We start from the raw sequence: 15,594 nt of genomic DNA, 5'->3' as shown, positions 1-15,594 counted from the left end.
ACGCATAAAACTGCATCATAACAAAAATATATTAATTTGGAGGTACCTATATTTAAGGGACGCTAAGAAGAAGACTGGCACCATAACAAGTTTTTTGTTGGTAGAACGTACCTTTTTTTTTTTTAAACCAATGCTTATTATTATAATCTAACAATATTTATTTGGTAAACTGGAATAAAAAGGCTGAATGGCCGTAACACTGCTGCCATTGTCTGCGGCTCCTTGGCGTTTCGCTCCAGTCGTGTGCACATCTTACTGCATTTATCTCCCTAAAGGTTCAAAGGTAGCGAAAATGTGTGAGAGCTGGAAAGGAAATCTAAAAGAGAAGCTTCAGGAAGTACGAGATGACAACTAGCGAGAAAATCAACAGCAAAACCGAGTTAACATTAGCAAGGAGCGATGAGTTGTGTTGAACAGAGAAGATTTAATTTCCCCCTATTATCCGGTCCGGAGCCTTTGCTCTGAAAATGCTGGTCTACTAGTGATCCAAGAGCCAAGAAGAGATCTGTAGGTTCGAGAGCGTTCTCCATTCAGGCCCCGGTGCTGTGGAATGCTCTTCCCCCTGGGATTCGATCTGCAACCTCAGTGGAAATATTTAAATCTAAGCTTAAAACATACTTCTATTCTATATCAAATGAATAAGCTATACTTTATGTTGACAATATCTGTGTATTATATGTTATTGCACCATCCATTGGACCCTGGTCATCCTGGAAGGGTGATAACTTAATGTGCATTCACTTCTCACGGTTTCTTCATTTTCCTCATGTTGAGTTTTTTAGTTTTTCCTTGCCCTCATGTAGGTTTTAGATCAGGGGATGGTGTAATAAAAGTCTGGATTGCAATAATCTGTCGTCTGTGCAGCCCTTGGAGACTCTTTGTGTTCAAGGGCTATACAAATAAACATGACTTGACCGTATTTGGCCCGTTGGCCATAGTTTGCTGTGGTTGTTTTATTAACAATTGTTGATACTTCCAGTACAACATGGAAACGTTTATCTTCCTACCTGACATCCTTGATGATGTATTTTTCTGGACGTCTCTTTCGACACCACCCTCTCTCTGGGACGCAGTAGTGCAGGTTACTAAAGGTCAGCGTGGGTCCTCGTTCGTGGTTGCAATTTTCCAAGGGCAATTCGTCCAGCTTCCACTTACCCATGATCGCAAAGCGACTGGAAGTGTCGATGTTTTCATAAGGAACACAGAAACGTGCAGGCTGTCATAAAAAACACTATCTTTGGACTCTCCTTCACACAAGGGACATAAAAAAGCCAGCATGCACTAGAACTTTTCATGTAATCATTTTGTAATCTGGCTGCAGCCAAAGACGGTCATCCGTTAGTTAAAAAATAGCCAATAAATATTATAATTGGAATTGTCGTTATTGTAATAGGTAATAACATATTGGACATTGTTAACAACAAGATTAGACATGGCACTCCAGGATAAACATGTAGGTAAGACTTAAAAGAGAAAAATAAGATACAAGAAAGAAAAAAAGCTACCAAAAAATAAATATCAATCTACATACAGATAATACTATTTTTTGAGAATTGATACCAGGTATCAATATGTGTGACGATAGAGAACATTTTTTAACCTATTGGTAGTTGAGACGATGGCAGATACTAGTATAGTATTGGTTACATTATGGTTGCCATTTACAACAAAGAAACATAAATTCGAGGAATAATAAATCGTCATCAATTCATTTTGGTATTGAGAAAACATTTTTAAGATCAGAAAGTATTTATTTAACAAATTGTGCCATTTTATTCATTCTCAGCTGGTAAAGTGTGTCATGTTTTTTTTCCAAGTTGGGTATGAGATCCTGCTCCAAGTGGAGGAGTTCAAGTATCCCGGGGTCTTGTTCACGAGTGAGGGCAGGATGGAACTGGAGATTTAAAGATGGATGGGTGTAGCGGCAGCCGTCATGCGGACCCTGTACCGACAGGTTCGTCGTTGTGAGGGAGGAGCTGAGCCGAAAGATTTACCGGTTGATCTACGTTCCCACCCTCACCTATGGTCATGATGTGTGCATCATGAACGAAAGAACAATAGAGTGGTCGGGCCCGCCCCTAGAGATAAGGTGAGAAGCTCCGTCATCAGTGAGGGACTTAGTGTAGAGCTGCTGCTCCTCTACATTAAGAGGAGCCAGTTTGGTTTTGGCCTGGACATCTGATAATGATGCCTGCTGGATGCCTATCGCCGGAAGTGTTTTGGCAGGACATCCTAGGAATAACCCAGGACACGCTCGAGAGACTACATCTCTAGGCTGGCCTGCAAACGCATTGGGGTCCCATTAAATGAGCTGGATTAAGTGGCTGGGGATAGGGAGGTCTGGGCTTCCCTGCTGAGGCTGCTGCCCTGCGACCTGACCCCGGGCAAGTGGCTATAGATGAATGGATGGATGTATTTTTCATGGTTTTTTTTTTTTTTGCAAGCTTCGGTTCCATCTACCAAATGCTCATCTCATCTCTCATCTCGTCTTAGCACAGAAAGGTTGCAAGGTCGATTCCCGGCTTCTCCGAGTTAAATGTCTTAAGTGTCTTTAGGAAAGACACTGAACCCCTAATGCCCCTGATTAGCAGGTAGGTGCCTTGCAAGGCTGCCGCTGCTATCGGTGTGTTGTAAGTGTATGTGTGAGTGTGAAGCACATTGTGAAGTGCTTTGGAAGGTCTTCAGTGACTTGAATAGTGCTATAAAAATGCAGACCATTTACCATAAATCATGGTAATGATATTAAAGGTCACTACAATGGTCGGTATAAATGTTTGAACTAAAACGATATGACAGTTTTATTTTAATATATCTTAAAAGAAAAGCAACACACATAAGGTACCCGATTTGAAACCGGGTGGAAACATTTTGGCCTGGAGAGGGATGGGCGCCACCAGGCTGTACTTGCCCAAGACACACCACAGGAAATAGTGCCCCTGCGACCCTAGTAGTTAAGGGATCCAAACCAATTTTGACACTTTTGTACTTACTTAGGTGAATGCAGACAAGAACAAAAGAAAAGAGTAAGGTACTGAGGTGGTCGAGAGGTGGTGAGGTAGGTGGTTTAGAGATTTTGTTGAATGGTGTAAATTTGCAGGAGGTATATGGTTTTAAGTACTTAGGTTTGTATGTGGCTGCAGGTGGTGGTTCGGATGAGGATATGAAAAAGAAGGTTTGTAAAGCGTGCAAGGCAATTGGTGTGCTGAAAGGATTTTTCAAATGTACAGATCTGCGAATGGATGGAAGCGAGGATTGTATGAAGGTGTGGTGGCACCAACAGTGATGTTGGGCTCAGAGGCGTGTGGTTTGGGAGTAAATTTGCATAATAGGTTAAATGTCTTTTGAAATTAGATGTTCTCGTAATATGTGTGGAGTGACATGACTGGATAGGTTAAGGAACGGGAAAGTAAGGAAAATAACTGGTGTGGTGAAAGAGCTTGCTGAGAGGATTGATGAAAATATTTTGAGATGGTTTGGACATATGGAAGGAATTGAGGTCGTTTGACTAAAAGAATGTGTAGTGCAGAAGTGGTGGGAAATAGAATGAGAGGAAGTTCCAGATATTGTTTGATGGTTGGGATGAAATGTGATCTGGATGTGAGGTTGGTTAAAAGATGCAAAAGTGTGTGTTAGGGATAGATGTGAGTGACGAAGAAGAGTTAAAAAAACTGATATTGACGCATATGATGCGGAGGGTATATGGAGAGGATGGATGAGGAGCGAATGTTGAAGAGGATCCACAGAGCAGAAGTAAATGGAAGCAGACAAAGAGGAAGGTCACGATTAACATGGATGGATGGTGTTATGAGTGCACTGGTGGAAAGAGGTCTAAATGTAGTGGAAGTTAGAGTTCTTGTTGGAGATAGGAATGAGTGGATAGTCGTTGTGAAAGGATAGTGGGATGTTTGGACACCTTCTAAGGAATGGGCAGGACACCTGTATGATGTGGCAGGGGTAAACCTGTCATAATTGCCCTATTTGGAACACCTGTGGCAGCTTGATTGGCGCCAACAGCCCGGACAAGCTGATTGTTGGCCACACCCTTCTTAAGCTCCCGACGTCAGTTCAAACTTTGTCAGATTGTTGCGAGCTGTTGTGTTTCACTGAGTGAGCGTTCCGTCCCTGTTAAAACCGGATTCCTGCCTGATTCCCGTTTTTCGACCCGTTTCTGAACCTGACTACGCCTGTTTTGCCTGCCGCCTGCCTACGACCACTATTACGAACTTGACATTGCCTCTGATCTCCAGCCCTGGTCAAACGACTTGCCATTCCCGTCTGTCCTCTTCCGACACGGAAGTGTCTCTCCCGCCTTGCTCGTTCCCGCTCTCAGCCAGTCCTCGGATCAAGCAATCAAGCAAGCCTTACTCTCACTCTCTTTCAATAAAATTTGAGAAACGCATGCAATTGAGTCCTGTGTCCGTTCTGGTCTTTGACAAAACCAGTGAAAGCTTAGTGTTGTGTCACATGACCCGAGTGACATGGCCGCTTTCTTGTGTCCCCTTTTATCTGGAGGGACGGAAGCATGACCAACTTGGGTGCCGACGTGCTTAACTTGTTTGGGTGTTTGGGCATTTGGGTTGGCCATGGTCATTTTTTTCATGTTTTTTGCTCCTTTTTCCTTGTCTTTGTTTTTGTTTATGTGTTTGTCTTGCTGTCGGTCACCCCTCTCGAGGGATATGACCCAGGTAGATAGTACATTCTAAACTATGTACGCTTACATTTCCTTGAAACTATGATATCAGGTTTCCAAGGGTTTTTACTGCCCCTCGCTGGATGAAATGCAGTATGATGCAATTAAAAAAGGCGAGTCTGCGATGTCTTTTTTTATCAGTGTTTAACCAATTGGTTTGTGTTCTGGTTGTAGCCAATCAGATTTCGTAGTAAGCCCCAATAGCCATGCTCGGAAGCCTTCATAGCCAATTAGCTTCCGCAAAAGGCACTGGATGGGCGGGGATAAGAGCACAAATTCTTGTGTTGTCATTCCAAGTGCGGTGGTTTGTGTGCATTGTGTACGCAGGGCGGACCAACCTACAAACACAATGCGATTCTAGTGGTAGTTATCGTGTTTCGCTCCCCACCATTTTGTGCTACAGCCCTGCGTAATATTATCTTCTCTCCAACAAAATAACAAACTTCAAAGAAAATCCTCCAAGTACCGGCGCATCCCTGCCCAGGCATCGGACAGAGCAAGCGGCCGGTCGGGCGGACGGGCTAGCTCCGAAGCTAACCCGTTAGCCATGGAGGAACGGAAGGAGGAGGGAGAAGCCGAAATCCAGGAGCACGGCCCAGAACATTGGTTCTCAAAGTGGGAACGCCAGTGCCTGGCTGCTGCCGAGCAAAACGAGCCTCTCGTCGACGAGGAAACGGAACAGAACCAGCAGAAATTGTGGCACCTTTTCCAAAACTCGGCCACGGCGGTGGCGCAGCTCTACAAAGGTATGTTTCACGATGACAGGCGGATGAGGTGGGGGTCGCACACAAAGGACACCGGCTAATACAAGCTAGCTTCTCTTTAGCCGTCTTCACCCGACGCCATTCACTTAATAACTCAATCTTGAAACATTTTTATCGCTTGGTTGTTTTCAACCGTTGTTTTTAAACGCTTCATAGTCAATACAGAGCTCGTGAGAGATCAATACAGCTAGATGCTAGCGCTAGCTCTTAGTCGGTACTCGGCCAGAGCAAGTATATAAGTACCGGCTGGTCGAAAACGAGACTTTAATGAAACGTACATCGTCATAAGTGTGTTTATATGAGCAAAGTTATTTTAACGTCCTCGAACGTGCTTTTCTGGATGCTAAGCTAATGCTACTTTGCGGTCATTTGAGCTGACATGGCCTCTTCTGTAGTCTGGTTGGTGTGGCTTGAATTATTACAATGAGTTCTGGTCAGGCATACCAACTATTCCCCCTACAGTTCTCAAATAGTTTAGTTTTCCTTTCCACGTTTTTCTTTAGGTTTTTTAATGGCGCTGGATTTAAAAAAATATATATTTTTTGTTTGGTGATGTATTGTTAAGTTAGATAGATACTTTATTCACCCCCGTAGGGAAATTAACACTTCCAGTCGTATCCTTGTTTTGAAAACAAAACAATATTAAAGTAAAAGGAATATAATACATAAATACCCAATGCAACGTGTTGATATAGAGTATTTGAACAGTGCTACATAAAATACACACTGCAATAAAAATAGGGTAGTATGCAATGTGGGGGTGGGGTTTAATGTGGGTTTTTACTCCCCTGGGTGGAGTTAAAGAGCCTCATGGCATGAGGAAGAAATGATCTCAGTCTGTCCGTGGAACAAGACTGTGACAACAGTCTGTCGCTGAAACTGCTCTTCCATTTGGAGATGATTAGTGTGGTGTTAACTTAATTAAACTTCTTGTAAAATATTTTCCATATATAGCCAAGTACTTCTAACCAGCGTCGTTTATTGATTCTGGGTACCAAAAAACATTAATTTTCTGTAACGTTCGTTTTGTTATTTCCCCTTTTGGGCAAGACACTGAATCCCTAATGCCCCCAATAAGCAGGTCGGTGCCTTGCATGGCCGCTATTGGTGTGTGAGCGTGTGTGTGAATGGGTAAGTGTGAAGCACATTGTAAAGTGCTTTGGGAGGTCTTCACTGACTTGCGCTATATAAATGCAGACCATTTACCATTTCTTTTTAAATACAACAAAACCAAAGAACAAAGGGGAATAACCATTGCAGTGTTCAGCAAGCATGACCATCTCTCTCGTGTGGAAGAAAATCAGTTTCAATTCAAAAAGGGTGACCTATGTGAATTGTATAGATCCGAGGAGATAATGTTTTGAAGTCAGGAGGGGGTTAGAGCAAATATCTGGTCAACAAAATCTATATAATATATTGTTTCAAATGAGTAGTTTTGTCAAGTGAGCAATTTATGTACAGTGCTCTTTAATTATTTTGATATCAAGGCATTTTTTTAAATTTTGCAAATCTTACATACCCCTTATTGTTGACTCGCCTACCTCCAGGTATATGCATACCCCGATTTAAGGAGCACTGATTTTAATACAAGGGCACATACAGGGAGTGCAGAATTATTAGGCAAGTTGTATTTTTGAGGATTAATTTTATTATTGAACAACAACCATGTTCTTAATGAACCCAAAAGTCTCATTAATATCAAAGCTGAATATTTTGGAAGTTGGAGTGGGGCTTTTTTAGTTTTAGCTATTTTAGGAGGATATCTGTGTGTGCAGGTGACTATTACTGTGCATAATTATTAGGCAACTTAACAAAAAACAAATGTATACCCATTTCAATTATTTATTTTCATCAGGGAAACCAATATAACAGCTCAACATTCACAAATATACATTTCTGACATTCAAAAACAAATCAGTGACCAATATAGCCACCTTTCTTTGCAAGGACACTCAAAATAATAATAATAATAATAATAATAATAATTTCCTTGTATTGTCATTCTGTGTAACAATGTACACAGAACGAAATGTCGATTGCACCTGACCCGTTGTAGCGAGCCGATGCAGCCGCAGCCAACAGAGGGCGCCGCCGACCACTTTTTAAGTCTTAGGAATGACTCGGCCGGGGCGCGAACCACCGACCTCCCAGTCTCAAAGCGGGCGCCTTACCATCTAGGCAAAAGCCTGCCATCCTTGGATTCTGTCAGTGCTTTGATCTGTTCACGATCAACATTGTGTGCAGCAGCAACCACAGCCTCCCAGACACTGTTCAGAGAGGTGTACTGTTTTCCCTCCTTGTAAATCTCACATTTGATGAGGGACCACAGGTTCTCTATGGGGTTCAGATCAGGGGAACAAGGAGGCCATGTCATTAGTTTTTCTTCTTTTAGACCCTTTCTTGCCAGCCACGCTGTGGAGTACTTGGATGCGTGTGATGGAGCGTTGTCCTGCATGAAAATCATGTTTTTCTTGAAGGATGCGGACTTCTTCCTGTACCACTGCTTGAAGAAGGTGTCTTCCAGAAACTGGCAGTAGGACTGGGAGTTGAGCTTGAGTCCATCCTCAACCCCAAAAGGCCCCACAAGCTCATCTTTGATGATACCAGCCCATACCAGTACCCCACCTCCACCTTGCTGGCGTCTGAGGCGGACTGGAGCTCTCTGCCCTTTACCGATCCAGCCACGGGCCCATCCATCTGGCCCATCAAGACTCACTCTCATTTCATCAGTCCATAAAACCTTAGAAAAATCCGTCTTGAGATTTTTCTTGGCCCAGTCTTGACGTTTCAGCGTGTGTGTCTTGTTCAGTGGTGGTCGTTTTTCAGCCTTTCTTACCTTGGCCATGTCTCTGAGTATTGCACACCTTGTGCTTTTGGGCACTCCAGTGATGTTGCAGCTCTGAAATATGGCAAAACTGGTGGCAAGTGGCATCTTGGCAGTTGTACGCTTGACTTTTCTCAGTTCACGGGCAGTTATTTTGCGCCTTGGTTTTTCTACACGCTTCTTGCGACCCTGTTGACTATTTTGAATGTAACGCTTGATTGTTCGATGATCACGCTTCAGAAGCTTGGCAATTTTAAGAGTGCTGCATCCCTCTGCAAGATATCTCACTATTTTTGACTTTTCAGAGCCTGTCAAGTCCCTCTTCTGACCCATTTTGCCAAAGGAAAGGAAGTTGCCTAATAATTATGCACACCTGATATAGGGTGTTGATCTCATTAGACCACACCCCTTCTCATTACAGAGATGCACATCACCTGATATGCTTAATTGGTAGTAGGCTTTCGAGCCTATACAGCTTGGAGTAAGACAACATGCATAAAGAGGATGATGTGGTCAAAATACTCATTTGCCTAATAATTCTGCACTCCCTGTATTGTGACTCAAGATAACCATTTAAGAAAATGGATGGGTGCTAGTGCTAGCTTTGAGAATTAGAAATTAAAGGATGCCACGCTTCCAAACACACATGGAAAAAAAAAGAATTACTGTAAGTATGCTACAAACTGCAGTTGTGCTCCAAAATACACACTTTGGGAAAGGGTCACACAAGAAGATCAACATTCACACAGATCAAAACAAGATAAACACATAGGGGAGAAAAACAGCGTCCAAAAAACCTGTTTAAATTTATGCATGGATTGAAGTATTTTTAATGTGTTATCAATTCTTTTTGTTTTAACACAAAACAGTCAGATTTGAAGTAAACACTGGCGGATCATCGTCTTTGATGGGATTAGATGCGAAGGATTTGCCTTATACGTGGATTGATGCCGAGTTGGTTGTACTTATGCTCCAGATGTTTGTAACACAAAAACAATCACACAACCTTATGTTGGGCCTGACCAATAATGGGTCACATGGAGAAACATCGGTATATTAAATGTTGCAGTTTGGGATGTGAAATATACTTTTTTTAAGTTTTCTTTCTGATGTGTGCTGATTTCATAAAATAGTAAATGGTTTGACATTACTTATTTATGGAAACTTCCACACGTAATATATTTCTCAAAGTGCTTATCGTTGACATTTGCCCGTTTGCCATGCCAAGCTAAGCACTACCAGGTTACACAGAGAGAAAATTAGGCCAAGAATCCCTGCTCAATGACACTTTGACGCGTTTGCCATGGATTGATCTCACAAACGAGTTATAGCTTCAAGTGTCAACAAAAATAAATAAATTCAAAAACACCTTTTGTCACACACATGTTTTAACTTTCAGTATAAACAGATTATAACAAACCTTTGGCATGTCATTAATGCTTTATAGCAATACGTTTTTATGCAGGCTTATTTATCTAGTCATGTATTTAATTGTTAATATGTAGTCACAGTAAAGGAATTCCGTGAACTTTATCATAATTTATTATTATTTTTTTAGATTGGTGGATTTTAATTTAGGTGTGCCTTCTATAAAATGTGATTTGCAGACAGAGAATGTCAACAACAAGGCCTTTCCCTTTGGGTGCCATTCCAGAATGCAGCCACTGCCGTTACCAATATGTACAAAGGTGAGTAATGAGTTGATTTTTGTTTGTTTTGTAAACAAACTGTATTTTAAAATGACAGAATCACATTTTAGTCCAATTTTCTGCTTATTTGAAAACCTTTGTTTTTACATTAATGACATTTCTGTGGTAAATAATGAAATTAACTGGTGTTCAAATTTTGTTGTTTGCCCTTTGAATAATTTTTTTTTCCTTATTGAACTACAACTTTTTATCAAAACAGTTTCACAGGCATCTTACATCATTTTTTTGGAACTGTGTTGTGATTTAACATGTGAAAACTATTATTCCGCTTTAATATATTTTTTTTGGGGGGGGAATGGCGGTGCTGATTATTTTTCTGTTTGCACTTGAGAGTGAAGGAAACAGAGCCCTCTCAAAGCGGTAGCTGTGCCAAGCTTTTACCAACGTCATTCCCTAAGAAGTTTATTCGTTTCCCTTGATTTCCGCGATTTGTTAGCTGCTTGCCGGACTTAGACCAGTATTTACTACAGACCTAACTGTATACAGTTCAGAAGGTTTAATTCTCAAACATACTATGTGTTTGACCCTCAATTCGCTCATCCCAAAGTTGATTGGTTGGTGCAAACCAATTTACTTTTATTATTCTACTATGACGAATATGCCAGTGAAACTCATTTGTTGCATTACGCTTTGGCAACTACCGCACTAAAATCACTGTCTTAATCAGTTCCCTCCTGGTTTTTTATTACTATTGACTGTCCCTAAAGTATGTATTCATAAAAAAATTGTGCACTGTTTAGTGCAGCAGCTACTTACTATTTATTATAACCAGCCTCCCAAAGGAATGAATTGGAACGAATTTGTTTGTGTTGTTTGCATTATATATCACTCAGCAGTTTTTACTTCGTCATGTTTGTCAGGAATTTTTTGAAAGCACTTAAATGAGAATTGAATAAACTTATTTAAAAATAGCAGCTAGCGATGTAAGTCAGTTATGTCAGTCAGTTATGCCTTTTCAGCAAGAAAATAAAAAATACATTATGTAAATTGTCATTTTTGTTGTTGTTATTCTCTTCCTTTATTTCGGCCAGACATTAAAAATGTTTGTTTTTGCCCCACATTTTTATTTTGGTGCATCCCTATATTTTTTGGTTATTGTTTTGGATGAGCGTGCATTTTCCGAGCAAATCTTCCACATCCAAAGTGTGCTCGAAACTGCATTTGACTAAAATTGTAAGCTTACTCACAAATGATGTAAGCAAGTTCCAAATTTTATAGACTGTTAACCTGTTAAATTTACAAGGTGTTAGTTGGCACTCTAAAACAAGAATCAAACTTGGCTTTGATCGCTATTTTTGCACAATGAATTTGGCGAAACAAGGCAAATGACTTTCGTGTCTCGTATTCGAGTTTAGCTGCACAACGCCAATTTTTGATTGGTGGACTGAAACAGTCACGTCTATGTATACATTTTTTTTTCATTTTGTCTAACTTCAAACAAAGCATTTAGGTGACATGTAAAGGTGATGCGACTGGGTGTGAGACGTTTACTTTTTGGATATTGGTACTAAAAATACAGCATAGTTATCTTGTGGGTTTAAAGATGCGGTTACATTCAATGTTATGCGAATATGGTCAGCAATATTTTCGACTTATAATATATAATTGCACAATATTGTAATGTACTACACAAGCGTGTTGCACCAGCTTTCATGTATAATGCGCAACCATGCTTTGAGTTGAAATTTAGGTTTAAAAATGTGCTTTATACACGAACAATATATCCTTTTATCTTGTCATTATCTTTTAGAGTGCATGGAGGCCCGTCAGCGCAGCTACGACCTGGGGATCCAGATCGGATATCAGCGCCGCAACAAGGAGGTGATGGCCTGGGTGAAGAAGCGGCGGAGAACAATCCGACGAGAGGACCTCATCAGCTTCCTGTGCGGAAAGCACCCACCTCCTAGGGCAGTCCGGGCCCCGGCCCGGGGGGCTATGGTAGCTGCCAGCCGACCGTCCCCTCCCGAGACGGACAGCTCCGTGGAGACGGACCTGCAGCCCTTCAGGGAGGCTATAGCCCTTCACGGTCAGTGTGTCACCAAAACAGTAGGCCTGTATCTAACGACTATTTTAATAGTCAACTAGTCACAGACTATTGAAATGATTAGATGAATCGTCAGATTTTTTTTCTCCTAAAGTTGATTTAATGATCGGAAAATGATAACTCAAGAACAGTGGCTTCAATTAAAAATGCATCTTTTTATTGAACATTATGCGGATTCTTACAAATATTGAATAAAAACGTACAATCTGAAACCAATTAGGCGTAGTGCTTGGCCAGTAGAGCCATAAGTCCATGAATAAACCTCTTATCTTTTAGAGACAGGCAAATAAATAATAAATTACAATTAAAAAATATATTACTTTTTATCCCTGTAACGAAGAACAGGCTAATTACCAGCAGTAAAATGGTAAAAAAACATATTAGGTGCATTTTATAAGGGAAAATTGGTGGTAAACTGCAATGCCTGTAACAAAATAACTTAATTAGACTCAAGAGTTTGAAATCAAGTGGTTTTAACTACTAGACGCTGCCCAACTTACGAACAAGATGGGTCCCGAACTAGCGTACCCTAAGTTGAATTAGTTTGTAAGTTACTTCAGTGTTATATTTTGTATGTTTAAGGTTTATATAAGTATGTTTAAGGCTTGTATAAGCAACTTGTATTGTTTTGTACTGAAAAATAAACATTTCATAAAATAATATGCTTTGTAAACATAAAGTTAAGTGTAACTGAGTTTTGGAATATGTGCTTCAACAGGTCTTCCTCTGTGGTAAAAAGTGGCAGAAAAAAAGCGGTCCGACCATTTTTCAACTGCATCAAGCTTTCTTATTCCACTTTTGTTTCAAAAGAAATGTCTCATCTCTTCTTACCACTTTACGCCAACCATTTTGAATGGATGCACTAGATATTAAACAATGAAAATGTCACAGTTCTGAGCGCACTGGAGATTCAGTACTCATAGCACTGTACGTTTACATACGAACTAGGAAGAGGAAGCATATTTTTTGTAACTTCCGGGTGGATGCTGGGTGACCTCTCACAGCGCCACGCACCGGTTGCGGCAGAAAGAAACACTACAGCAATGTCCTGTACTCGGAAAAAGGTGAACACAATTCAAAATCTAACTTGCAGCAATGTCCAAATATTTTTCGACATCCCGAAAAAAAATGTTCGAATCTACCGTTTTACGTATGTCAAATGGTCGTAAGTAGGAGAGCGTCTTTACAGTAATTCTTTGCTATATTGCGGTTTACTTTTCACGGTTTTGCTGATTTCGGGGCGTCTGTATTAGCCTTTTAACAACTAGCGTTTTTTTTGTTGTTGTTTTTTTTTTTAGATTGCATGCACTTAATTTCAAATGCATTTGTCATGATCAGTTTGGCATTGCACTCAAGGTCTCTTTAGAGCAAAATATACGTGATAAAATCTAAAATTCATGTCATCGGAACCATATTAGCCTGAACATTATTTGAATCTTAGTAGGGAGAGTCACACTTCTTTTCGTTCAACGGTCAGACGTGCTCTTTAAATTTTATTGCGGCACCAAGCAACTGCCGTGTTTCACAATATCTGCTTTGCAAACTTCGCAAGGTGGATAAAGTCCTCCCAAACATAATAATTTGTGGTACGCGTACTTCATGTTGACGCAGCCATTTCTGTATGTTTGTTACGCCTAAGACAGAGACAACATTTCGCATTACCGACTATTTCTGTTTTTTGTCGACAACCAATGTTCCCTCTAAGCTGCGCGCGTGCGCAATCGCGCACTGCCCGCACAAAAAAAATCTATCCAGCGCAATGTTCCCTCTAAGCTGTGTGTGCGCGCAATTGCGCACTACCCAGAGATTTTCCGCGTACACGAAAATCTAGTCAGCTCACAAAAATTAAAGCTCGAAATTGCTAATTATAAAGCGAATTAAGACAAAGTTACAGTGCATGAAGTCAATGTCGAAGTAGAACAAAGTTGAGTAAAGTCAGTAGAGTTTTTCGAGAACTGGCTCACTAAAAGGAACCGGCTCTTTCGGGTCCTAAACGGCTCTTCAGGTTGTTTTTGCTTCTTTCATCTCTATATGACCAAATATTATGTAAAATTATGCACAAAATGACTTAAAGGAAGGGGGAATAGAACAAAAAAAGAAAGAAAAAGTCGTGAAAAGCTGAGAAAAAAAATTAAACAAAAGGAAGAGAAAAAAGAAGGAAAAATTCAGAAAAAGCCAGAAAAAAAGAAACAAAGGAAAAAAGTAAATAAAGAACAAAAAGAAAAAAGTAACGGCTAGGAAAAAATAAACACAATGAGATTATTTTTAAAGGAATTAAAAAATTTAAAAAAAAAACGGAAAAAGTTTGTGTTGCATTCGAATAATTTCCAATGATACCAAGTCAATCTTGTTGCCAACATTGTACATCCACTAAAAAAATGTGATTAAATACAGTTGTGTATCGTGCAACCGACTAAATAAGCTCCCAAAAATGTTAGTATTATGCGACAAAAGATACCAGGAAAAAAAAGAAATGGTAATCTTGTGAAAGAATTGTTCTAAAAACAAATAACGTTTGTAGGCCGTACAACCTTTGCAATCGTACATTAGTCAATTCATTCAAAAGTGAGATTTTTTTTTTTGCTTTGCCGGAAACTCTGCAAAATGTAACGTGATGTCAAGTTTTGGACATGTTTGATAATAACTTAGTTGCCACACTTGCGATTGCTGTTGCTCAGTGTTGTTTCAAGCGTTGCTCACCGACTTTGTGAACGCTCAGACTCGTGGAAAATTAGAGGGAACATTGTTGACAATGTGGACTAATCGTTGCAGCCCTATAAAACGGACATGAAGCCACGAGCGGGAGTCTCAACATTTGTATTCCCTCAGGTCTTAGCGGCGCCATGGCCAGTATATCCGTCCGCTCGTCGGGCCCTCCACCTGGTTCACCCACCCACCCGGCGGTGCCGCAGCCCCACGGCAGGCGGCGCAACGGCCTTCATGACGTCGACCTGAACACCTTCATCGCCGAGGAGATGGCCCTCCACCTGGACTCGGCCGCCAACAGAAAGCGGGGCGCGGCCCCCTGTGGCGACGTCATCACGGACTCGCCCACACATAAACGTAATCGGATGCTCTGAGCTCACCCCGTGTCATAAAAGCAGATGACGAGAACTGAAACTCGGCCGTCCCTGTCGGCCTTTCAAGCGCCATCCTAGCTGCATTGCTAAGTAAAATAAAAGCAGAATACTAGATTTAATTTTGACACATTGTCACCAGCCTTCCAGTGTGCGTGCGTGTCCCATGACATTCGGTTACCAAGAAACCGTGCACTTTTGTTTACACTCGTGTTTACATTGGAAGTAATTAAACATAAACACATTGTCCTTCCCAGTTTTATTTTTAGTTCACACATGCTTTGTGATACAATCTTATTGTAATGTGTGTAAATAATAATAAACATGTAGGTGCTGTTACTATATGTGTTAAATATTGTAAAGACAAAAAAGGTAATGAAACGGGGTTTCCATGTACAATAACGCTTTACGACAATAAAGGAACTGCAAATGTGAAACTTTGTTCCGCATTTGTTTTGTTTTTTTCCTTGGGAAGAAGAGTGGGTG

The 15,594-nt window shown here is 40.7% G+C and overlaps 1 protein-coding gene across 1 annotated transcript; it reads left to right on the top strand.

The window, feature by feature from the left end:
* Window positions 1–4,966: 4,966 nt before the first annotated feature.
* Window positions 4,967–15,545, top strand: LOC148361517 (HUWE1-associated protein modifying stress responses-like). Its single transcript, XM_088342218.1, has 4 exons — window positions 4,967–5,436; window positions 9,886–9,966; window positions 11,738–12,013; window positions 14,861–15,545. The coding sequence occupies exons 1-4, from the start codon at window positions 5,238–5,240 to the stop codon at window positions 15,109–15,111; spliced, it is 807 nt and encodes a 268-aa protein (XP_088198344.1). The 5' UTR covers window positions 4,967–5,237; the 3' UTR covers window positions 15,112–15,545.
* The last annotated feature ends 49 nt before the right edge of the window (window positions 15,546–15,594 follow it).

This window comes from Urocampus carinirostris, chromosome 8 (genome assembly GCF_059441175.1).
Source record: "Urocampus carinirostris isolate Australia breed hairy pipefish chromosome 8, RoL_Ucar_1.0, whole genome shotgun sequence".
In the NCBI taxonomy this organism is placed as follows: Eukaryota; Metazoa; Chordata; class Actinopteri; order Syngnathiformes; family Syngnathidae; genus Urocampus; species Urocampus carinirostris.
This window is presented reverse-complemented; position numbering and strand designations above follow the sequence as displayed.

Coding starts and splice junctions, on each gene's coding strand:
- LOC148361517 (XM_088342218.1), top strand. CDS start 5,238: ATGGAGGAACGGAAGGAGGAGGGAGAAGCCGAAATCCAGGAGCACGGC. Junction 9,967..11,737: donor CGTTACCAATATGTACAAAG/GTGAGTAATGAG, acceptor ATTATCTTTTAG/AGTGCATGGAGGCCCGTCAG. Junction 12,014..14,860: donor GGAGGCTATAGCCCTTCACG/GTCAGTGTGTCA, acceptor GTATTCCCTCAG/GTCTTAGCGGCGCCATGGCC.